General features: G+C 43.7%; 1 protein-coding gene across 7 annotated transcripts in view; it reads right to left on the bottom strand.

The window, feature by feature from the left end:
* The window catches only part of pcloa (piccolo presynaptic cytomatrix protein a), a 58102-nt gene that overhangs the window by 14021 nt on the left and 18493 nt on the right, over positions 1–25588 (bottom strand). For 6 of the 7 annotated variants that reach the window (XM_034578020.1, XM_034578015.1, XM_034578018.1 and 3 more), the window contains exons 4-16: positions 19979–20173; positions 13230–17304; positions 11351–12885; positions 8155–10219; positions 6541–6588; positions 5879–5961; positions 5561–5636; positions 4115–4240; positions 2110–2218; positions 1826–1890; positions 1239–1423; positions 415–465; positions 146–276 (exon numbers count right to left, since the gene is read on the bottom strand). In XM_034578020.1, the coding sequence (XP_034433911.1) occupies positions 146–276; positions 415–465; positions 1239–1423; positions 1826–1890; positions 2110–2218; positions 4115–4240; positions 5561–5636; positions 5879–5961; positions 6541–6588; positions 8155–10219; positions 11351–12885; positions 13230–17304; positions 19979–20173 (8744 nt within the window). The remainder of the gene's footprint in view (positions 1–145; positions 277–414; positions 466–1238; positions 1424–1825; positions 1891–2109; positions 2219–4114; positions 4241–5560; positions 5637–5878; positions 5962–6540; positions 6589–8154; positions 10220–11350; positions 12886–13229; positions 17305–19978; positions 20174–25588) is intronic. The other variant, XM_034578017.1, reaches the window with a different exon arrangement.

Here is a 25588-nt window from a genome sequence, read left to right as displayed (position 1 = left end):
GATGAAAATCTGTACACACGTCTGTTTCAATCGATTATACCTACACACTGTTTGTTCTCACTTCGTATCATTAATCCTAAACTGACCGTGTTCCTTTTCCTGAACTATTTCAGTTGTGCTTGCAGGTTCCACACCCTGGACTCACCCTCTCCCTGGCAGCAGATACACTTTGACAAACGGGTCGGAGTAGCCATTGTTGTCCCGCGGTGCAAGGTCTCTGGCCTGCAGGACGTGAACGATCAGGTTTCCCAGCTGCTTGTCGTAGTGGATTTGTAGCTGCAGAACGAAGCACAGTGCAAAAGAATTCATTCACACGCACTGGGAGGGAGAAACAATGCAAGAGCACGAGAAACCATGTAAAAAGAAATAACCATATTTTAAATTTGAGAGGACAGAATTCATCTTTCTCCAGACCTGTATCTCTCCGGAGATGGGATGAGACTGGGTCTTTGTTCCCTCTGCCGTCTGTAAGAGTAAAAAGCAACATGTCAGGCTCCTGCTGGAAAGAATCTGTAGGTGGAGGTCTCATGTTTACTGGTGGGTGTTCGTCGTGTACACTGTGTACTGTGCTGTACTATACTTCATGCTGTGCTTGAACTATGAGTTAATGATGCATCTGTGCATAAGCATATGATGCATAGGATAAGCTACAACCAGTTTTACGGCTGTTCTGCTATTGTTTTTCTTTTCTATTTTATTTTCTATTCTGTTAATCTATTCTGATTATAACAGAAAAGACCCTAAAGCAGTGCTGCCTGCAAATAGCCAACCACCCATTGAAGTTCAGATAGTTTCTTTACTATGGCTCATTTTGGCCTCTAATTCTAATTCTGCGTGATTTGTTTAATTGGCCATATTTTACTGTGCATGCGAGCGAATAAGCACATTTAACAAGTGCTACCAGGCACTCTCCTTTATTTTCTCCTATTTTTGGAATTTATAATTCCTAATTTTCATTTTAAATAATTCAGCACATTTTTATCAGAGAGGAAACTTACTGAAATATGCAATAATTAAAATCAGTGTATATGAAGGAACAGTGGATGTACCAGAGGCACCCAAATTTCCTCAGGTTCCCCCCTGGGTGGAAACTCCTTCCCACTGGCTTGCCGCTCTATATCCTTTGGGAAAAGTGAAGCTAATTTGGGAAAACTTGGTAAACACCCTATCTAAAAGGTGATAATCTGAAATCTCAACTCAACAATTCTCTGTTGTAAAGTGGGAACGCGGCAACTCGCCTTGCTGCTGTGGCGTTTCTTGCTGACGGACGGTGACCCCGGCTGAGCGGGACTGGAGGTCGCTGAGCTGGTGGCGGGCAGACCTGAGGAGGAGGTGGACGAGGGAGCCTGCTGCTGTGACACTTTCTGCAGCTCGGCCGCCAGCTGCTTGGGGTCAACGCCCGGAGACCTGGGAGGTCTGTCCCCTACAGGGTGCATTCCAACAGACACAAGTAAGAATCATCATCATCATCATACCTACACAGTCCCATGCATTATCTAACTGCTGCTTATGAAGGGAAAGTTGCAAGGACGGAAACCTTTGTTCACCAATTCCAACAGAAACCATGAACATGAAAATATCAAGCAGAATATTAGGGCACTGCTTTATAGCAGCAGAACAATTTAATGTTCCCAGAATGGTTCGATGAAATTCAGTGGAAAAAAGGCCATAAGTAACGCACGGTTGAACTTGAGAAAAGAGGGAATCATAGCGACGCAAGTTAATTACGAGAATCCAGAGGAGGCAGAAATGGTGGAGAGGAAGAAGCAGTAAAAGAACGTTGTTGCTGGAGTTATTCAAAAACAACAAGAAAAAAGTAATGTACCTTTGCTGTGATCCTGGAAATCCAGATGCTGGGAACCATCAGACTCAGCAAGCATGTTGAGATCACTGGAAAAAACACATCATATCGTGTCATATATATGTAAGAAAATCCCTCAAGACGTTCTTAAAAGTATATTGGGTTAAAAAAAAATGGGACGGATGGACGTTAGGACGGACAGATGGACAACCTGAAAACATCATCCGGCCACTGTCTGTCGCTGGAATGGAGACAGACTGAAAAACAGCTTTGGAAGAAATGATCAAGTGGGAGAGAAAGATACTCACAGCCTGACACAGACTTCTGCATCATTACACGGCTGCCCGACGAGCCCCTGCACTTCCTCATACGTCTTCCCCGTCAGAAGAACTGCGTTCCACTCCAGGACTTGCATTCCTACATGCAAAGAAAAAACTGTTGTTCAAAAAAAAAATACAGTGTTGTGCAGATTCCACACAAACACTTCATTTGAAACCAAGAAGAGAAAAACCATGAAGCGTGCGGCGGCTCTGTGAATGAATAAAGGGATCAATTCATTCTAATTCGATTCACAGCGAATGATCGTGAGAGAACAAACTTGACGCGCTTTGATTCTTGCACTGGAACAACATGCGCATCGGACTGGAGCCAGAGCCGGGGAGATGAATGCCGGTGACAGCCCAAACAGTGGCTGTGTGACAAAGCTGCTCAAGGACTGAAACTCCAAAACGGGCTTGTGTTTGTTTGAGCTCTAAAACTAGGATTCGCGGGGATAACACTTCAAACAGGATGCATTATCGGCTGGAAAGAAATACAGAATCTAATCTCCTGCAGCAGCGATGACCAATGTCTCGGAGCAGGAACTGACCATTTATCCGTATTAAATTCAGCAGAGGGAGTTGATTTGAATCCACACAGCACGGCAAACCCAAAACACACACACACACACACACCCTGCACGCCGGCAGGACTTACACAGGTTGAAACAGCTCATCCGGAGGGCCCTCTGTTTGCGGGGACACCCTCTCGCTGCATGTGTGAGTGACAGGGAAGGTGTGCTGTAGTTTCACTTTGATTTTTATTCATCAAAATTGGTCCCATTGTGAGTCCGGACTTTCAGCGACAGACACACACACACACACACACTGGTTCTGTGTCAAGCCTCCTCGCCGGTTGGATCTGACAACATTTCCTCCGTATTCGCGCCGCGGCGAGCGAGACGCCGTGTTCCCGCTGACTGTTGATGACAGGGTTATGGGTGTTATCGTGGTCGAGTTGTCCTCGTGGCGAACAACACCACAGATGCATCCTGACTCTTGGGACTCCGAGCAGTCTTCATGTGCTCCAACCACAGACTTCTTACTGGGCTCAGGGCCCGAACCACGATGGATCAGACAGTGGGATCTTCGTATCGCTAACATGAAGCACTAGTGGTGTAAAGTTCTTGATATGTGATGATGTGTGATACAATATAATAAGAACTCAAGTTACGCGGATCTAATTTGACTGTCATACACAATCTATTTTTCACAGTTTCCTTTTTGTTTCATCTTCATCTTTTCATTATGCAGTTTTTCACTGGAACTATCTCAGAATGTCCTGATAAAGAACAGCACAGACAAACAGAGGGAGGAGAGAAACTAGCGACATGAAAGGATAGAAAAACAAAACAGGAAATGGAAGAAGACACAGAACGCTCAGACAGACGGACTGCAGACGCTACACAGGTCTGAACTTGGCCGTATCTCTCCATCCCTATATCTCGCCATCCATAGATCAACCAGAGTGGCAGCTTCAAAAAGACTCGGGGCCAACAATTGTCCGACACCTACAACGCAGAGATTAAAGGGGACTGGGAGTAGCCAGATGGAACTGGGAGGGCGAGAGGGTTAACTGCCCCCCCCCCCCGCCGACTCCCTCGTGTGAAATCAATAAGGCCTCGTGAAATGTGCTCCTGTAAATACACCGCCACGGCAATTCATCCTCAGGTGGTGTCAGTGAGAGGTGCGTCAGGGTGAGACCACAGGTCATATATCTGCTGGTTATGTGCGTTATATTTACATCGTGACTCGGTGACATATCTGACTGTGGCTGTTGTAGGTTCCACCCACATGACACTTACTGTAGTAAGTGGTTTATCTGATGACATTTTAGACGAAAAATAACCAAAAACACATTATTAATGACAGGAAAAGACACATTTCCTGGGGTCACAATCATTGGACAGCATCTGGAAAAGTTTCAATTATACAGGAGGTGATAAAACTAATGTTTTTGCACAAAAGGGAAGTTTAGTTTGATTAAGGGTCATACCTTCGAGAATCTTTCCCGTTTGTTCCGCAGCTCCACCAGGTAGGACTTTGGCGACATAGGCTCCGATGTCTCCATTACTGCCGGGGACCTCTTTCCCTCCGACCACGCGGATACCCAGACCATTTCCTGTTCACGTTCAAACACAATAACTGGTGAGAGCCAAACATTGGCATCGAACGTCTTCACCTTCTTTTGGATGTCAACGCACGTAAACTCAGCAAAGTGAACTCTCTACAAAGCCAAAACGCTCTAGCAACACATTTAGGTAAAACTGAATTAGACTTTGGGGGAATCAGCTTTTCCATTTGAATTATTATTATGGTATGTTAATGGGAAATCACCAGGATGCAACATGTAAAATTTAAATGTTCTAAATTGTTGATTAATTTCTTACTATCCTGTAAATATTAGTTGACAAACACAGGAAAAACAGACAGCTTACATTTATTCTATTTAAATAGGGATTGTAAATATGTTGACAAGAAAAGTGAAGAAAGAACACATTTATATTTCATTTTCAACACTGGTTTATTTAAGCCCTGTGTAGGTTAAATGGCAGCTACTTAATCAGCGTAAACAGGCATGAAATTGAAGGAATCACAACCTGTTTACTGTCCAGCTTAAAAAGCTTTAAATCTTTCTGTGGTTGGTGCATGTGTCACGAGATACACGCCAACTTGTGTGCTGCCCATCCACAAAACATACAAGGATCTATTATATTCCTCCACAGGTCACACATAGAGAAAGGCCTTCACCTACACAGAATCATCTTTCAGCACAAAACACTCAAACATGTTTACTGCAGCGAGAGAACAAAAGGACTGAGGCAAAAATGACTCAGCACCGGGGCCCCTCGTGAACAAAATGCCTCCTTTGTGGGCTGTTTGTTAATTGCGTAAGATAATCCTGAGTGTGAAGGATACGCCATTTTGAGCACGGCAATGACTGATGAGCGTGGAGAGCAGCCAAATCAAAGGGGAGGCCAGGAAATGAAATGTCTGCCTGCTTTGAGCCTGCAGGAATGGTGTGATGGAAGCGTAATGGCAGGGGAAGAGACTCGCCAGTTTGTCGAGGTTTGGCCTGAATATCGAGTAAATAAAAACGCATGAAGCGCACTAGTCATGCTCGATAAACCCAACGACGACGCGTTATGATCCATAATAATGTGCACATTCGATTGACTTTATTCTTTTTTAAAAAATCATTTCGAAATCCATTCCATCATCGTTAAAATCCAATTAAAGGAAAAAGAATATCTGTGCTGTAAACAGTGCATAGCGGATGCAGTTATTAAGCAATGGGGCCAATGAAATCTAAATCGTGCATCACAGGCAACAGCGCATTAGCTTTTAGAGTGCATGGCTCTTTTGAAAGCATACAACTACTCCAGGACACGGTAGCATGCGGATGTTACTGAATGAAATGTCGTAAACTGTGGTACTTTACCTGAGACACTGCGGTCTTTGGGATCCCTCTGCAGTTTGACCCTGAGGTGAGGGAAGGGGTAGTATGGGACTTTTCCCTGTGGTCCACACACAATGGTGAGATGACATGTATGTACAAGGTAGATGGGAGATAGGTAAGTATGGATTCTTTGCATCATGAACATACTGTATATGTGGCATTTTACTTAATCTGGGTACAAACCACATACTGACATCCAGGGTGCATGCATTTTTATTTCTGCTCGGACGTGGTATATGGTACATGTGAGAACTTTAATAAAATGTGTGTTTGTGTGTTTTTCTTTCTTCCGTGTTTCACCTGTCTCTTGTCTTGTACGTTCTCCAAACGCCCATCTCTCGGTTTGTCAAACCAGTCTGTCTCCTCTCGTCTAAGGTGGTAGGCTTCAGGGATAAAAAAACAAGCGCTACTTTAGAGCCAATCTGACAACCGGGACTTTTTCACCCAATTGGAGAGGATGACTTCTGATTCAAAGGTGATTATATGCCATTAAGCAAAAATGTATATTCGTGGAAAGCAAATACTCATTAGAAGCTGAGGTGAAAATATGAGGAAGGGCCAAAAGAAAGCTGATTTATTATTTCACTAGGAAAACTGATGCTGAGAAACACAACATTTTCACAGCTACTGTAAAATAAGCAGAAAAAAAATAATGCAGCTTGAACAGTATTCGTAAAATATGTATAGTAGCATTATCTATAACCTAAAGAGTAATTTCCTATGACTTTAAATGTTGGGTATGTAAATTTTTTCCTACTATTCTGTATAATGTATAGATTTGTAAAACTGCATATGCAAACATATACAAAATTTAAAGTTAATGTGATATTTATTTGCAATTTTACAATTGTCCTTAACCTCCCCAACATTTAGTCATCATTTTATGGAGCATTGCATTCGACTTGTGGTGCAGGATCATGTGTGAGCTCGTGAATGACTAAAGAACTGAACTAATACTCTACCATTGGTCGCATCGTCTCTGTTCAAAGCCATCAGGGAATCACTTAGGGCTGGAATCAAGGCAAACGAGTTTACATTGCAAGATTATGAGATCCATATGAATTGATCCAAAAAGTGTTTACGCTGCATTCAAGATAAATCACAACTTGGATCTTTAAACATTTAAACCAGAATGATACAGTAAAACAATAAGACCTTCATCAGAATCTGCACTAGCTTAAACTGCCACATTTTCAATCACATTTCAGGAAAACTTATTGCAGTAAACTGAGATTTACCTAAATTTTCTCATCTCTCTAAAATAACAACTGACGTATTCGAATAAGACAACGTTCACTTCATTTACAAAACAAACTGGGCCCTCTTAGTGATGACAGCTCAGAATATGGTCTGATAGAAAGTGTGGAGAGAAATAACTAATGAAATGGGATATTTTCCTAACACACATTATTTTTCATTGCTATTTATTGTATCATTTGTACTTGTAATGTTGTTTATTTAAGATTATTAACTTTTTACAGTCAAACACACAGGAAATAATGAGCCAATAATGGGCCAAAACAATATAAAGAAAGTGCAGAGAAAGATTATCAGGCATAAACGTATTCCATGCAACATTAAATCACTGATGCATCACAACACAGAACAAGCAAGTATTCACGACAAGACATGCAAGTTGAAGTTTTGAATTTATTACACACACGTGAGAATTTCAAACATGAAAATAATCATGTTCCTTTTACTGGGAGGACAACATGCTTTAAATCATTCTTTTTATTATTTAACTAGAGTAAAGTACTTTTCTTGTCTACAGTTTAGTATCCTAATAAACATGTGATTATGAAATACAACAACCATATCTCACATGACACATCAAAAATATATAATTAATATATTGTTGGCTATTACAGCTGCTGGGTTGAACATTTTGCTGATAATTAGCTAATAATTAAAATACTTTTAGAAGAACCGGCTCAATTGACTGAATTCTGGACCAGTTGTGTAAGTTTTCATGTGGGGAGGCACTTTTTCAGGGTTTCATTTGTGGAAAAATAAAGTTTTCGAAATCTGAAATAAGTTCTTTGATTGTAGCTCAAGTCTTGTATATTTGAATGTTGGAATTGAGAAACTTGAAAACAATCTTCTTTGAGACAGCTACAAATGATAGTTTTCTCCGAATGAAATATGGATTGCCACAAGCGCTAACCTCCCACATGATGAAGCTGTAATGGAAAGTTAGACTGTACGATCTCTCTCAGTAAATAGAATAGCAGAAAGTCTGGAATATCTGGAACACGGACAGAAAGACAGAACATGCATCCTATAGGACATAGAGCAACATATACAAAGGCATGCATGCACACCAGATCTCAAGAGAGTGACCAAATGTACCGACACCAGAAAATGGAAAGACGAAACAGTGCATTCACCAAAGTTATAGTTAAAACGTGAAAACAGGAAAATGACAAACACATGCAGGCTTTCAATAAATACACAATAGCTAAATATTATTCACATTAGAAATACATGCATGCAAGACAACACATAACTAGACATGCTCAAGGATGAAATATTCAAAAGGAAAAGAAAGACAGTGTAATAGGTCTTTTTTTTACCTTCACTATCTGACATGGTGCCCTGAAGGTCATCCAGAAGCACATAACCCCTACCCCTGGTGGGCTCTTCCCTGATATGTTGCTGTGAGTCCTGCAAGGACAGGCAGGAACCAAACTGGTCCCTTGAATCAGCTGAAATGGGTGGCAGAGGTCCTGCTGATGCCCGGGCCATACCCATGGGCTGTCCTACAGGGCTCAAGGGACTCTCTTCCTCTGAGTTCTGGGCCACTATGGGTAACCGGCCACGTCCACTTTGCACAATAGGAAGGCTGGTAGGTTTGGTGCGACCAGAGGGGGTTTGATAGCTTGGTCCATCTCCTGATGATTCTCCGTCACCTTTGAGTCTCAGTGAAGAGCTCGAAGGGTCCCTTTTGATAGACAAATCCAGGCCATAGCAAGATGTGGGCCTGGATGAGGGTCTTGAGCGACTACCACTAGGATAAGCAGAGTCCAAACCTAAGCTTTGGCCCAAATTTAGTGATCCAGCCAAGTTGGCACCCAAGGTTGACCCAAGGTACTTTTGCTGCTCAGCGATATTCTTACGAAGGCCAAAGGTAATCTCGTCCTGCATAAGTCTGTTGGATCTTGGAGATGCACTGGTAGAGCCCAGATAGTTGTTATAGTCTGTTTCTAGACCTCTGCTGTCTGTAATAGAGGAATACTTGGACGAGATTTTAGGATCCACCAGCGGAGTCTTGTGTTTTTGGTACAACATAGATGCTGGGAGTTGTTTAGCGGCCTGCTTCTCTAGAGTAAGTCGACTGATGCTATACTTGTCTGTCTTTGGATAGTGTCTTTGGGAGTAACTAGAGACGGCAGTGCTAGGGGTGTAGTATTCCTGGGAGAGGCCTGTCAGCCGCTCTAAGTTTTCTGTTCCACCTGTGCTTCTCCTAAACTCCTGCTTGAGCTGCTGCTTCAGGAGTTTCAGTTCATATGGTTCCTCCATTGTATCCTCTTCATCCGGGGTCTTTCCAAATGTATGGAGTCTGGAGGTGGAGCCCAGATAGTCAGTAGATCCCAGATCCGCAGCACTCCTTCGCAGCAGCTTCTCTGCCTTAGCTAGCTCCCTCTCAGCCAGAATATATGATGATGACAGACCTGTGGAGCCCTTAGCTAGTTCTGCAGCATCTTCCAGCAGCATGTAACTCCGAGGTGTATGGTGATCTACATCAGTGTAATAGGAATCAGAGACAGCTGACATGGGGCTACTTGCTATACTTCCGACATCCAAGGCTCTGAGATCAAGATGGTTGCCATATTTGTCATACTTCACTCCTAGATAAGCTGATGATGAGGGATCCGGCTGGCGACTAATGACTTCATATTTAGCTGCATCCAGCTCTGAGAGTAGCGCTGCTTGTCTCGCAGCTTTCTGCTGCAACAGTAGCATCTGATGGTAACTCTGCTGCTGCGCGCTAGTGAGCGAGGGGACAGAGGAATAGATGGAATGAGACTGGTAGGACTGGGGAGTCTCGTAGAGAGTCTGCTGGTATTGGCTTTGAGGATATTGATACTGGGAGTATTTTCCATACTCGTGCTTGGTTTGAGGTGGGACAAACTCATCCAATTCTGACTGAGGAGCTGTCCTGGGACGTTCGAGACCATGAACTTCAATCTCTTCATCTTCACCAGCTCCACGCCCACCTCTAGTCTCTCGGATGTTGCTAACCTCACTGTCTGACATGTAGTCTCTGTCTTCAGCAACACTCTGTAAGTAGGCCCTTTCTCTCTTCTCTCTCTCTATCAGCAGTGCATCTTTTCTCCGATTAATACCCATCTCTAAGTACCTCAGCTTGGCATCAATCTCTTTCTCCTCCTCATCTAGCTCTGCTTGTCTTTTCCGGAGCTTGGAGGACTCACGCTCCACCATATTTAGTTCACGGTCGATGTCTTGAAGGATCTTGGCACGTGCCATGTTGGAATTGCGGCACATTCTCCGGCGGGCTGAACCAGTGCTGTATGCAGTCTGGCCACTGGTTGTTGACTCATCCTCTGATGGTGGATTGGGGAGAGTCCTCTTCACCTTCTTTTGAGTGCCTGTTGGTGTGCTACCAGAGCTTTTCCCCTGTAGGAAAAACAGAAAGGAAAATGATTACCTCTGAAAGAATCCCCCAAACCAATGAGTCAGCTGGAAATGCAGCCTCAAGGATTTGAAAAATAGCTCTCAAGAAGGAGAGAAGATCTCTCTTTCTGGTCTCTGTGTTGTTAAGCACATGAACATGGTGTATGTAAATGTATGACAGGTTATTGGAAAACACAGCTTATTGATCACCTTATGAGCATCTAAATAAGAGACGTATACCTGCTCATAAATGTTGCTTAATACTTCCAAAGCCACAGTCTCAAAATAAGCAATTTATTCACATTAAGTCTCTATGGATCTCTGACAGCTCAATATTTTCCTGCAATCTCAGCTTATTTTCCATCCTTTTACGTATGTATGAGATTCTCAGCAGTGAATTGCCCAAGCAGAAACTGACTTCCATAATCCCACGAGGGCCTGGAGCAATGTATGGAGTCGACCTATGGAGTCTAAGGTATGTCAGAATAGAATATGAATACACAAACTAGGCCGTCTATTTAACAATCATTTTATTCAATCATCAAGTTCTTTTTAATTGTTCTTCTGCATTTGAATAATCTAACTGTTGAGGAGCAATAAAGAGTCATACAGCAGATACATGGAAGAAATGCCCAAGTAGCAGCAGTGCCTAACGTGCATTCCATACAGAATGATGTGTAAGCTTCTCCATGCAAACATGAGGAGAGCATGCATTTTGCTGTGGGGGCAGGAACCACTGAGCCGTCATGTTACTTCTGCAACATGTGCATGACATAAAAAAAGATGCCACAAGATGATTTATGGATGCTTTACATGGAGCAGCAATTCTCGAACTGTATCAATCCACAGGAATAATACTTAAAAACTGTTTAGTCGAGCTTATCTTTGATCTTGTTTGCACTATACTAATATTTACTCTTGTGACTGAAAACACAAAACTGTAGCAGTGAGTGGATCACAGTATTTTAAATAGCCTAATAAGACACTAATAACATAATATGCCAAAGCAAAGAAACAACTACAATTGGCACTATTACCATTGCATTTTATTAAAAATGTGTTCAAGTTAAAAGTTAGAAATACCCCACCATAAACAGCTGGAAAGTTAATCAAAGTGATACATTTAGTACTTACAGCATAGCTATCACCAAACTGGGTTCCGGATGTTGCCATTTCTTCTCCGGTTGGACTCATAGGCTTAGGGTCAGACATGGACCTCTGCATGGGTTTTGGTCCCCTTGGACTCGCTGGAGAGGCTTTTGATGGCTCTGTATTTCCTCTTAGCTTTTGTGGGCTTGTATCACCCAGTGATTTCTCATAGGAAACAAACTCAAGGGACTTGCTAGGGGATATTGCTGGGGATATGGGGGAATAGAGCACTTTTGGAGATTTAGGAGGAGCTTGAAGCGTAGAGGAATCAACTTTGAGGTTAGTAGATTGTCCTATTTCCAACGGAGTTGGTCTTTTCTTTGGCGAGGTCCTTTCAGAGTCGGACAGCTCCATCCTGGTGTCCATTCTGATGTTCCCCTCTGAATCTGTTTGTATAGAAATTTCAGTATGGGCTTGAAGAGACATTTCTGACTGCCCTCCCCTATCACCCCTAGCCGTGCGTGGCCGGCTTTGTCTGCTTCTGGTCTGAGCTTCCCATTCGTCTTGATCCTCATCATCAGTCTGCACACAACTGTCTACACTTTTTTTAGAACTTCTCTTTTTTCTCCCTGCTGTGTAAGCTTTGCTGACTGCCTCATCCTCTTCATCTGTCTGGCATCCACTATCTGTGATTTTTCTGGCCAGCACTGTGCCATCGGGTCCTAAGACAACTGCCTCCTGCACACCATGCCCTATCTCTCCACCTGGATACATCTGTCGAAACTTCTGCTCTTCCAGTTGCACACGCAGTTGCTCTTGAAGCCGCTGAATCTGCTCTAGCTGCTGCTGTTGTTGGGCATAGGTTTCTTTCTGCATCATTAGATGAGCCTGTCTTTCTTCTTCTTGTTGTGTCAGGATGTGCTGCTTCATGGCCTGCAGCTCTTCCAGTTCTTTCTGTACCAGGAGCTGTTCGTGCTCACGGAACCGCTGTATCTCATTTCGCTCCCACTCTAATTCCTCAGCCAGGCGCTGTTGCTTGAGTTTCTCCATCTCTAACCTCTCCCGCTCTACCTGATATTGGCCATCCCCAGGAACCATGGGTGAAGAAAGAGCTTCCAGTGAAGCAGCTATGGCCTCCAGGGATGCATCAGTGTAGGTGTCAAGGGACAAAGAGGCTGTTGCGACAGGATCAGCAGCAGTAGTACCCCCTCTCGTGATCTCCAGATTGAGTGGGGCTTCTCCTTGTTCTTCTGTTGTGGTAGTGGAGATAGTGGACAGGAAACTGTGGGACCGTGTTAGTGGCAAGTTCTGGAGGTTGGACAGGGAAGGCATGGTGTCACTGGTATGCATACCTGACAGGGTGTTATATGTCGTACTAAAGATGGATCCTGGTTGGGTGGTAATGGCATACGTAGATGGGATTGGTGCCGCAACAGAGGAATACACCACCCCATTTGATGACCTCAAGACAGTGCTTGTACCAAAGAGTGTACCAGCAGCGCTTGTAACTCTGGCTTGAGAATAGGGTGGAATTGTCATTCCTGCATAAGTCCCTTTCTTGGAGTAGTCAACAGCTTCACCTGTCAAAAGTCAAAAATATCAGTTGAGTCCAATAATGCACACTTATTTAATGTTGAAGTAAGCCATGCCATATCCAAATTATGAGAAAATGTTGAAAAGGAAAAAAAAATCCAATGTTGAGAGGTGCAACAAGCATATACAAGATGTACAGCAACAGCATGCAGGCACATGCAAACGTATTATGATGAAAGAACAAAATAAAAAAGAAACAAAAAAAGTGTCCATGCTAAAACAAAACAAAAAGCAAAAACCAACAAAAAAGGTTCGCCACGTTAGCCATGAATGAGTCGCAGCAGCTCAAATTGACATTTAAGTGACAGGTCGGCAACGTCATACCACTGACCTGCATCAGAAATCTTTGTCGAGGTAAGATCTACTGCACCCTCTGTGGTGCCACTGAAATTATAGCTGTTCTTACTCTTATAGAAGAACAAGCCAGCTTCTGCTAGGTTAGTGTCTGACATCGATGGTTTGATTCCACCAAACCCCCTCATTCCATAAGGTGAACGGTCATACTGGTAATGGTCATCACGATATCCAAAACGGTCTTCAGGCAGAGGCGTAGCAGTTTGCTCAGTAGTGCAGCTTCCGGCAAAAGGGAGCTTATATACAACATCACAGCATACCACTCTTTTTCCTGCAGTGAGATCCACTGGTTTGCCATCATCGTCTGTGATTACAGCTGTGACCACTTCTGCTGAAGCACCGTCCATTGATACCACAGTGTTGAATGGTTTGGTTGTGCTAAGATCAACGGCTCCTGCCACTGTGGTTGTACCCGTAGTTAATCCATTGGCAACACTTGCGACAGAAGTTGGTGCAATTGTGACAGGGGTGGTCTGGAAAGTCCCTACACTTGATCCAACTGTGAGGTTGATAGGGATCTCTGCACTAACATGAGTGGAGGGCTGAGTATCAATTGGCCGATATACAATTTGACAAACAGGCTCAAAGGCTTTATTTTTTGTGAGCTGAAGGGGCAACGAAGTTGCTTGAGAGGTATCTACATTGTCAAATTGCTGGATTGTTGCAGCACAGGTCACAATGGTGATACTATCAGTCACAATAGAAACAGTAGATGACTCAGAACTGAGGTTGACCACAGGTGACTGCACTGCACTGTTTTGACGACTAGCATCAGTCACAAAGGACTGACGTCTTGAGTCGGGGCCAGCGGACAGATCCACTCCATTCATGTCTGATTCTGGATCCCCCTTCATAGTCCTGAGATCTACCACTTCAGATAGTTGGACGGCCTGTCCATTCTGTGCAGGCAATTGGGGCTTGGGTTTCTCCATTGAGATTGGTACACCATTTGCCCTTGGAGCTGGCACTGGTGGTGGTGTCCTTTCATGAACAACAGAGACAGTTGTCCTTTGGACCTCTGTGGTTACCACTTGAGAGATGAGGTTGGGCATAACAACAGGAGGCTGAGCTGAGGCAGATATAGCCTCAATTATGTGACAAGAACTAGATACATGTTTCTCTGAGTCACAAATCTCTTGATTTTCAATAGATTCCATGACTTTTGTGTATGCCAGAGGCACCCTGGTTGTTTGTGAGGGGGTTGGCTGTGGATGCTGCCGTTGAAATGATTGAGGTTGAGGCTGTGGTCGGTGATAATGATATGAAGGGGACATTGGGCCAGGGCTAGAGGGAGCTTGAGTTGAGACACTGTCTACTGGAGAGCTGGGCTGAGATGGGAGTGTGATGACCACATATGTGTCACGACGATTGCTGGCATATCTTGGAGAAGAAGGAGACTTTGGTGAGTGTTGGAATGACTTGCTCTCACAAGAGGGGCTCAGATTCAGAGCTACGTCAGTAGGACTAGTAGGAAGAACAGTGGGTCTTGGTGGATATGGGGCATGGGCAGGTGAAGAAGGCTGTGAGCCAGGCTTTGGTGCAATTGGTGGTTTAACACAATGTCCAGGTCTGTGACTATCGCCAATCCCAGCAGGAACTGATGGCTTTGGTGGAACGGGAGGGGGAACATGAGGTTTGTACGTTGGTGTAACTGCTTGTCTTGTAGATGGTCCTTGGGTTGTAGCCATAGCCACTGTCTCTGGTCGGATTGGAGTTGCTGAAGCCTGAGGTGGAAGTGGAACTGGAGGTTTCCTGGGAAAAACAGTGGGTTTAGGTGGGGTGGGAGGAGGCAGTGGTGGTGCAACAGGTACTTCTGCTTTTTCCTGAGAATTGGCCCTACGCAATACGTTTGGCTTCGGGGGCACAGGCGGGGCAGTTGACACTACACTGGGAGTACCTGGTGTGTACTGGGGGACTGTGGGCAAGGGTGATACACTCGCAATCACAGGGGTTGACATTCTTGGGAGTGCACTTGATAGATCCACAACATCAGCCTGGGATGCTGCAATTGTGGTGTGAGGCTGCTCCAAAGGTGATGATGGAGGCGACTCAGATATCACAATAAACGTCTCTGTTTCTTTGGCTGACGTTGTGTCTGATGCTGCAGTTACGTCCTCTTCTCTTTTGAACATACTCTCGTCATCAGATGACAACTCTCCTGAAGAACACTGTGTCACTCTTAAGTCTGGGATGGGGTGGAGTGCCCGTCTTGATGCAGTGGCTTCCACCTCTGGCTCCTGCTGAGTTGGACTTGTTCCCGGAGTCAGCACTCGTTTCATTAGCTCGTCATAGGCAGCTTCAGCATCCAACAATGGCTTTCCATCTTTGCCCAATGTTACTGTACTGCTTCTTGAGAGGGTATTTTCAGCCGGTTGCAACACAATTTCTGGAGTAGTGCTGTTCTGTTTTGGCTGCATATTTTGATATTCCTCCTCCAGCTGCATGAATTCCTTCCTCTTCTTTATCATGTCTTCATAAACTTCATCTGGTGATCTCAGTATTTTGGGCTGACCGGGAACAATAATCTTCTCTGGGTCTTCCATATCAGCGGTTGAATTGTCAATAAGAGACGTGTAGGCATAGTCTTCAATGAGCATGCCTCCATAAAGGGATTCCTTTTCTGGTCGAATCTCACCTTTGTCCATTGTTGGCGACTTAGCCCTCAGCAATATTTCCTCATAAGCCTCATCAGCAGATTTAAGAGTTTTTTTCTGTGGGTTATCAGTATTTTGATCGTCTGTTGGGGAGTGAAGACATACTGATATTGGCAGTTGATATGTTTTCTGGACTGCAACGATCTTCGAAGCAGGGATTTCAAACCCTTCAGGATCTGATTCGATACTCGGGGAGAAATCAGAGCAGGATGATCGTCTGATCTCCTCCATTTCAGCTTCTTGCCTCAGTTCTTCAGTTGGCGAGGCATCTTCAATCGGAGACAGGTTGCTTGGTGGTGTCTTCGGACGCTCTCGCCTCCTCTGGCCTCGAATCTCCTCTTTGTCCTTCTTGGATTTTTTCCCTGAGCCCCTCTGTTTTTCTTGCTCCCTGAGAAGATCTTCTTCTTCCCGTAACTCTTCCTCCTCAGAAGAGTCTTCAATAGTTGGCAGCATTTGTCCAGGTTGTCTGTGTTTGGCTTTCCTGTGTTGTTTACCCTCATCAGAACGGATATGGCTGGGACTGCTACTGTCACTGTCTTCATCCAGTGATGAGAGGGACGTTGGGGATGTCCCAGGAGTGAAGCTGGATGCATGTAGACTCGATGACCCCTCCCCTCTCGATTTATCATCTGGAGAGTCTGTAAGGCATTCCATCTCAGGTTCTTTATCATCATTATTTATGCCCACAGGGCTGCTGGTTGCATTCAGCTCCATACTTTGGAATTTGCGAACTGCAGTCCCAATTTGACGCTCTACTTCTTTTAGTTCTGGCCCCTCCTCTTTGTCTATATCAGTTTTATCCAATGCGCCACGGAGTTGCTTTTCTTCATCATCCGGACTTATACTGCTTTTCTTGGTAAGTCGCCTGGCTTTTCCTGATGTGCTCCTTTCTATAGCCTCTGTTCTCCTCTGTTCCATTTTTTTCTTTTCATCCTCCCTGATCTTTCGCCGGATTAGGTTTTCCTCATCAGACGGGGAAGCATCCTCATTCTCGCTCATTTCCATGATCTGTTTTCGGATAAAGTCCTCATCGTCTCCTGACATTGGACTTTCTTTTCCAAAACTTTCACTGCTGTCATCCAAGGAATCTGCCCTGATGTCCATGGGCACAAGGAGCTTTCTCTTTGCGGTACCTTGGGTATTCTTCTCAGAAAGTTCCCTGTCGTCTTCTGAGCTTGGCGAGTCAGGTGAGAGAGGAAGCACCTCTAATTTACGTCTGGCCTTTAGTGTGTCTGTTAGTTTCTCTTCCTCTTCCTTTGGTTGCATGTTTGCCTGGGCCTCAAGAATGGGAAGGACAGTATTCTCCAGCTTTGCTATGTCCGATGGGCTGGTGGGGCTGCCCACCTTTGGAGCCTCTTCTTTCTCTCCAGGCTCTTTCAAGGTCTCCACCGTTTTTACCTGTTAGATTCACAAAAAACAGAAATATGATTTTTCTTCAGATATTGCAAATAAAAAGATAATTTCAAACAGAAATTTGTGAGCTTTGATAGATGAACATGATATTTAGGTATTTCATTTGTATGTATTTCATTAAGTTTGTTAAATACAGCAGAAATAAAGCAAATGACGTAGAAAGACAATCATAAAATCTACCACTACATGTGCTTCATACTACGGTCACCTCAGCGACTGCATCTTCCTCCCTGGGCTTTCCCAGGGGCTGATCTTTTGCCTCTTTGTTCTCCTCCACATTAGTTTTCTCCTCCTTTGGATGTTTGTCCTGCTCACTAACTACAGAGGCTGGGGTTTCAGGTTCTTCTAAAGGGACCAAAGCTACCGACAGAGATGCACCTCCATGTTCAAAACCTGTCTCTGATACTTCATCCTTTGATATTGAGCTCTCTCCTACATCAGACCGTGCAGAGCCATTTTTGTCACAGACTGTGTCTCCCTCTGATAATGAAATTCTTTCCTGGATGTTTCCAGCAACAGGTTGTGACTCATCCTCTTTTTTGTCAAGTTTTGCTTCCTTCTCTTTGATTGACAGCTCCCTAAGTTCCTCACACCGTTTCTCATCACTGAGTGTTAGAGTTAACATCTCGCTCGCTACCTCATGTGGATTCTCTGTGATACAATTTGTCTTTTGTGAAACAGCTTCTGTCTCATCCAGAATGTGTTTATCTTTGCATTCTTTATCTCTGATTTCTGTCTCACTATCAACAGCAGCAAATGTTTCCATCTCTGTATTTTGCACCGAGTCCTTGACACTGACGCCTTCCTGATCTTTAGACTCAGGAGGTGGGAGGACAGACGTAGTCAAAGCTTCCTGCTTCACCACTTCTTCAAAGTCATTGTCTGCTTTTGACATAGTATCTAAAGGTTTCTGCTTTTCCTCTTTCTCTGCTACAATCTCTGCTTTGACCACAGGCTTTTTCATCTCCTCTGATTTCTCTGTCAATGATTCTGTCTCAACAAGCCTTTCCTCAGACGCTGATGGTTTATCGTTTGTTCCTGGTTCTTTTTCTACAGGTATCTCATCTTTTGGCATTTTCTCAGCATCACTCTCTTGCTCTTTTGCTGTTTTTGATACTTCCTCCTCTGTTTCGGGACAAACATTCTCTGTTTTGGTAAGTGAGGGTGCTCGAACCAATTCTGCTTTATTAAGCTCCTCCTCTAGAGGTTTCTGGTCATTTGCCTTCCCAGCTGTGTCCTGTTTAATTGCCGCATCTTCAAAAGTTTCCCCTTTGTCAGCGTTTACCTCTGGAGCCCTCCCTGCAGCTGCATCCTTCTCACCTGCCTCCTCTTCACAAGCTTTGCCATTAGATGATTTATTCTCAATGTCTACCTTCTCTATAACCCTCTCTTCAACAGTGTCTTTTTTAACAACTTCCTCAGCACTGTCCTCTATTGTTTCCTCACCAGCCTTCTCATGTGTTTCATGTTTAACTTTTTCCTCTTCATTATTAACTTTCTCGATAACCTTTTCCTCAACAGTGTTCTTGTCATTTGCTTCAACCAGAGCAACAGGGGGTGAATTATCTGCTGGCACAGGCTCCGTTTCTTTATCTACGCGTTTGTTTTCCACTTTGTGAGACTGACCTTTCTCCTCTGAAGTGGAGTCGGGAGGCTTCTCTGACACTGGTGAACTTTCGGACTCTATGCATTTTGCTGGCTCTTGACTTAATTCTATCTGGGTCTCGTCAGGTTTGTGAACCTCAGCGTGGTCTACAGGAGATACTTGTTCTACAGCCTCAACCGGAGAAGGAGGAGCATCTTGTGTGAGAGCTGGCATCTCTGGTTCTGCCTTTACTTCCACAGTTATGTCACTCTTTGAAATAGTCGCTACACTGTCAGGCTCAGGTTTTTTAGTGATGTCTGTTTTGTCAATGTTAGGAGCTGGGTCTTCTGTCACTGCAGGAGAAGCTTGGGCTTCCTCTAACTGAGGTTTCTCAGTTGGCTTACAAAGTTCTGACTCTATTTTTTTCTCATCTTTTATATCTGTAGAATCCGGCTTTGAATCAAGGTTAACCTCCTGTGTGACTGCTTCAGGGACCGAGACAGGAATCGGCTCGGGTGAATTTGCAGTCCCTTCTGGAAGCGTCTCTGTAGTTGGCTCCACTTTCTCATTATCTGTCAGGGGAGCTGCAGCCTCAGTCTGAGAAATCTCTGGCTCTGCTCCTACCTCAGCAGGGACTGATGCCTTGTCTAAACCTGTATTAGTCAATAGATTTTCATGTTCTAAAGGGACAGAAAGGTCCTCGCTGGCATTCAGAGAGCTAGTCTGTTGCTGCAGCACTGCTGGGAGATCACTGACAGGTGCACTCTGTGTTTGTTGAACAGAATTAGACGGCTCCGGCTCAGGTTGAGGAAGGTCCTCTGCTATTTCCCCTGTGCTGTTCTGCTGTTGCTCAACTGCTGGGACACTCTCAACTACACTTTCTAAAACTGGAGCTTCTTTTTCCGGATGAGTCACAGGCTCAGACACTGGCTCAGCTGCTTCAGGTTGTTTTTGTTCATTTGATTGAGATTCCTGAGGGAGGATTTCAGGGGGAGGGGCACTAACAGAAAGAGAAGCATCATGATCAGGTGGAATTAATGCACAATCAGGTGTGGGAGCGCTTGCAGGTTCTACCTTGGTCTCAGGAGCTGGTGGGGTTAATTCTGCTGCCACTACAGGTTTGCTATCTACAGCAGCAGGGGTAGGGGTGGCGGAGGGAGCAGGAACATGTGGCTGCTTCTTTGGGGATGCCATGGATGGAGGGGGCAGGTCTCCCAGCTGGCCTGACATGGCTCTTTGGGTCTGACAGCTGAGGCAGAGCCATTCTTTCTGTAAGACAAAGATATCAACAACTTGTTAGTACATGATACGAATTCTTAGCAACATGATTTCTACCAACAAATTAGAAAATAAGTAATGTCATAGATCTGTGATACAGTATATGTGAAGTAACTTGCACAAAAGGATGTGACAATCTCAAATAATTCAATATGCTGTCTTAATTTGAAAACACAGTTCTGGGAAACAAAATGTTTCTACGTAGTTAAGACGTCACTGTGACACAGCTCCAGTGTAACTTCTATTTCCAAGGAAGCTTTCACATTTATGGGACTTAAGAGATAGGCCCATGCATAATGCATGGTAATGGGACAGAGGTTTACCAAAGCATGTCGGAAAGGGTTGTGTGGCCTGTGCAGACATTTCATGTAGCAGACTAAACAGAGTATATGAATTTGTGTTTCAATGATTGTATAACGTTGTGTGCATGGGAACGCATTCTTTAAACTTCACAGTATAACTGTGCACATATCCTGAAGCTGGTGTGAGTGAATCACAATTGTTTTTCCCTAAGAGTGTGTGCCCTGAACATTGTGTTTAGTTTCAGTTACACCTCTCATCTAATGGTGAATCCCGCCATAGGCCTATTTAAAGAATGTTTTCAGTGCTGTTTATACTTTAAGTACAATATTTGACCAATATCACCTGGGGAAGCAGTCCTAACCCAAATATGAAATGCTGCTGCTTGCTCTGCTGAATCCGTCCTATCAGGGCTATCTTATTTGTGTTGCACAGTCCCGGGTCCCTCACTTAGACACAGGGCTCTAGAGGAACACACCAAGGCTGCGGGCCTTGCTGGAGGCTGTAATTCAAGGGCTGCAGCTATTATTGGAGTTTAATATCCAGCACTTTTTCTTAATGGAAAATTGTTGTGATGAGAAATAATCAGCATGTTGGGATTTGATGAAAAATACTGTAGCTATAAATGCAAATGCAATCACACACACTTATCCAACATGGCAACACCAGAACAGAGACGTATATTATTGGGACCACACACAAAGACAAACGCTCACATGTGTCACACATCTCTTGCACACACATTCACTGCAGTCATGCCATTGCCTGGCTTAACAGAATGATTTATACTAAAGTCGGGCTTCTGAGATCACAGGCTGCATGTTCAGCCATGAAAAAGACAAACCACCTCTCCCCCCAACTCTCATGTCCCAGTGAGAGCGAAGAAAACAGGGAGGCAGGAGGAGGATAGAAGAGGGAGACTGAGAGGATGTTGCAGCAGCACAGTCAGGGTAAATAAGGCATGAGCTGCCCGTGGTGCAGTCCATGCCTAAGAAGTCAGAAGCTTACACTTACGATGACACAGCTGCATCCAAATCTCTGTGGCATGAACCAAACTATGAAAGGTGTATGTGAAACTGCCTCAGAAGATGAATTAAGTGGTGAATAGAATGACATTAGTAGAGATCATAGCTCTGCCAAGGCTGGGCCCTAATCTTGCAGTGTTAAAGAAAGTGATTCAAAAAATGTGTACATCTGCCCCTTTGTCCTGATCTGAACCAAATTTGGTTTCTTTCTAGGTCCCATCCTTCAACCAAGTTTCATGGAAATCTCTTCAATAGTTTTTGTGTATTCCTGCTGAGAAACAAACTAATTAACCAACTAACCAACCAACCAATGCAATCAAGGTGCAGCAAATTACATGTAATCCTGCTGACGAACAAACAAACAAACCCACCAACCAAAAAAACAACCCAACAGACAGAAAAGATCGTTGGCAGAGGTGATAAAAGAGTTAATTTTAAGGTAGGAGGACTAAGTCCAGATGCCAGTCCTCCTTCCATCTCTAAGGTTCCCTGACGTTAGTGAGTTGCCTTCCCAACACGACAGAAATCCATTTAATCCTCGGACACGATGATGGACACAGTACAGATGTGATTGCATTTGTGTGTGTGCAACATGCACTAACAACATGACCCCGCCCCCACCCGTCCCTGCTGGGATGACTTGAGTTTCTCCGGCTTGACGGCTCTCTATCAGTTAAAGCAGAGAGGCACTGAGAGCTGCCGAGATGGCCTTCGATAGGAAATGCTGAAAAGCCACTCAGTCAGACAGTCGGTCAAACTCAGCCAGTCATCACTGATGTTATCACCACATCACAACAGACACACTTAAAGCTTTCACTGCGGCCTCAGAAACACTTGGCCCCAGCGTTTCTCATGGCTACTTTGCAGACCTAACCCATCCTTTTAAGTAATTTGGAATAACCTCCAGATATGTTAATTTAAATCACTACTGCTAAGTAGGCAAGTCTCCAAAGTATTTCTGACAGAGAGGCAATCACCTTGAAAGGCCATCAAGTCTTTAACTGTACCTGGCTTTATTTAAAGCTACACAGGGAAACTTTGGCAGCTCTGACTTTAACAGAATCCAATACATTTGAGACGTCTAGACAGAGGGAGTCTGTGTTTACCCTTCAAGATTCCCTCGATCAGTTTATACCTCAGACTATAGATTAAAACATGTCCTGCAGCCTGCTTTCTCCATCACTGCTGCTAGGGTTTTCAATAGAGATCATTTTGATCAATGGATCAATTCACTTATCAGGTGAAAATTCTAAATATGTTTGACTGTCAGATTTTTCAGGCAAAATAAGCAACTTTGCCTCTGGGAAATTGTGAGTGAACAGCCATACTTAGAGTGCTGGGTAGTTGTAAAGGTATAGGCATTAGGCTAAATTCTAAAGGTGATGATATGTTCACAATCCATCTGATTATTTTCAACAGATCTTTGGTACAAAGGAAGGGAAATTCTCACAAAACAAAGGTAATATTCCATTTTGCAGGTAACTTGCTAACCATGTTCATCATGTTAGTTTAGCGTGTTGCTTTGCTAACATTTGCTAATTAGCACTAAACTCATAACACAAAAAAGAGGAATTCTTCCGGTTAAAAAAAACCCCCCATCCAATAGTTGTTAAGGAATTTAGTTAAAATAAGAATATCGCAATGTGATTGTGGCATTAGTCAGCAGATTAATAGGGACACTAGGCTTTATCATCTGGGGACCATGAATTTCGGTTCTAAATTTCATGATAATTCATCAAATAGTTGTGGCACAAGGAAACAGATCGAGTGACTTACCAACCAACAGACTATAATTCAACAGATGAATGGGTACGACAGTTTTATCAGAGAAAATATCTCACCTCCTCATCCGTCACAAATTTCATTAATAGAGTGAAACCACAGAGTCCCACAGGATGGTAAACTCATCTCAACACTGCACTAACGAGAAAGGTGTATTTATAAATTGTTTATATATAGCAATCTTTCTTACTGTCACTTTCAAATAAATCTGAAACGCCTGCGTGTGTGTTCTTCTGTTATGAGTTCTGCAAACGACACAGTGGATGATTCATAAAGACTCAGGACTCCCTCCCCCCCACCTTGCAAAGAAGTTTTCTTATATTACATGTGCACAGACACCGAAGAGCAAACACACACCATCACCCACAGTTATGAGTTTGTGACGGTGTTGATGACATACTCAGATAAAAGTAGAGAAACAGCTTGGAAGGAAGCGACAACTCGCTCCGTCTTCCCGACATGACACTCATGAACAAACACAAGCTCATACATGAATGAATAACGTCAGACTCCAGTGCCATCGCTCCAAACTTTCCATCCTCTCCCAACCTCCTCCAAGGACACAGAGGGGAGACGAACTGAAAACCGCAGACAGCAACCAGATATCGAGACAAGATGGGCTGCAGCCATGTTGGGTTATTGTGTCCAACAGGGAGTTGGAGTGTTGTGAAGGTCGGTGCAGCTCTTTGATTAAGACGAGGGATTCTACGAGGGTTTTACCCGGCTAAAATTAGACAGAGCTTGGCACGGAGAGTGGGCGAGGTAGAGGATCTATAACATGACTATGCAGATGGATCAGGACAGATGAAAGGACGGGGGGGGGAAGTTATACAGGGGATGTGAGGACGCGAGAAACAGCATTATAATCGTGTGTGAGTCAGGGTCAGAAAAGAGTTTAGAATGAACCATTATACTTGAGACAGAGGCGTGATGTAGCGAGGTCGAGGGGGAAGCAGTGGGAAGGAGCTTAACGGTTACCAGAGGTGACTCGACAGCAGCGAGTGCCCAACAGGTTCGACTTTATCACCTTTTAAATCTGCAAATCAGGAGCCGGGACGTCAGAACAAGCTGTCGTTCATGACGATAACATGTTACACGGCAGATTGAAGATTCAATTGAGGTCACTGACACATTTCTATAGCAATTAATTACTTGATTACTTAATTGATTGCTAAATGTTATTTCTCAAGTAAAAACTTCTTAAATCAATACAGTTCGGGTGATATTCTCATTTGTTTTCATGCAAAGAAAATCAATACCACTCTCATTGTTATGAGCAAGTACCGAAATCTACATATTTGCATGCCTGTGCCAACTTAACCCTGGGATGAAAATACAACATGGTAATAATTAAACCTTATAGGTGCTGAATTCTCTCTGTTTTCAGTCTTTTATGCTCAGTTTAGTTGTCCATCAGCTTTTTTCAGGCAAATATTTAATAGAAAAATTTGAAAGTGGCATCAATCAAGACAGAAAATAAGCATATTTTTCCTTTAAACTCCACATGTTGTTTTCAATATGCTAATAGCCATATCTATAATTGTACCGGAAAATATTGAACACCTGGTTATTTTAACCAAGATAACAAGCAGAGTATTCTACGCTACATAAAGCTTTGACGATGCGTCTGTGTTCAAGACCCATGGGATACGTTTTTGATCAAAGCTTTAAAAGAGAAACACGACACTCCATCATCACACGATATGGAAATTTGATCCTGTTAAAATTTACAGCCAGGGAAATACTATTTGAAGATTGCTGTTGGCTGACAATGTCCCCAGCAGTGAATGGATCTCATGGATTAGCAACACTGACGTTCAGATGGATGGAATGACCATGTTAGTTAAGGAAAATTCAATATATCCTCATTTAGCTCATTATATTAATAATAAAGCTGCTGAAAGGCCAGTGTCCTTTCAGCAGCGCTCAATTCACCTTTCAGCGCTGAAGCTCTTGCTAAAATTAAAATATGTCCATCGCTGCCCTTCTCTCATTGATGAGTGTTGCTGTGCCACCAACTTAATTATAATGCACTAGACTGCAAGCAGAACATCTCGGCATCAGCTCCTTTGCAGGCCAAAAAAGATCTTATGTCCTAATAAATGTCCCACTGTTATAGACGTTTCCGTCCCGGGGCTTCGATCCGCTGCATAAACGACCACATGTGTCGATGCGATTCTCATTTGAATCATGAAACCGAATGTCATGTGATAGGCGAGAGCCTTCAGGTCGGAGAAGTGGGATTCAACCCATCCCACCGTTGGCTTTAATCCCAGAGTAAGCGGCGGAAATCTGAGCT

The sequence above is a fragment of the Hippoglossus hippoglossus genome, chromosome 23 (genome assembly GCF_009819705.1).
Source record: "Hippoglossus hippoglossus isolate fHipHip1 chromosome 23, fHipHip1.pri, whole genome shotgun sequence".
Classification (NCBI taxonomy): domain Eukaryota; kingdom Metazoa; phylum Chordata; class Actinopteri; order Pleuronectiformes; family Pleuronectidae; genus Hippoglossus; species Hippoglossus hippoglossus.
Note: the sequence above shows the minus strand (reverse complement) of the source record. Positions and strands in the feature narration are given on the sequence as shown.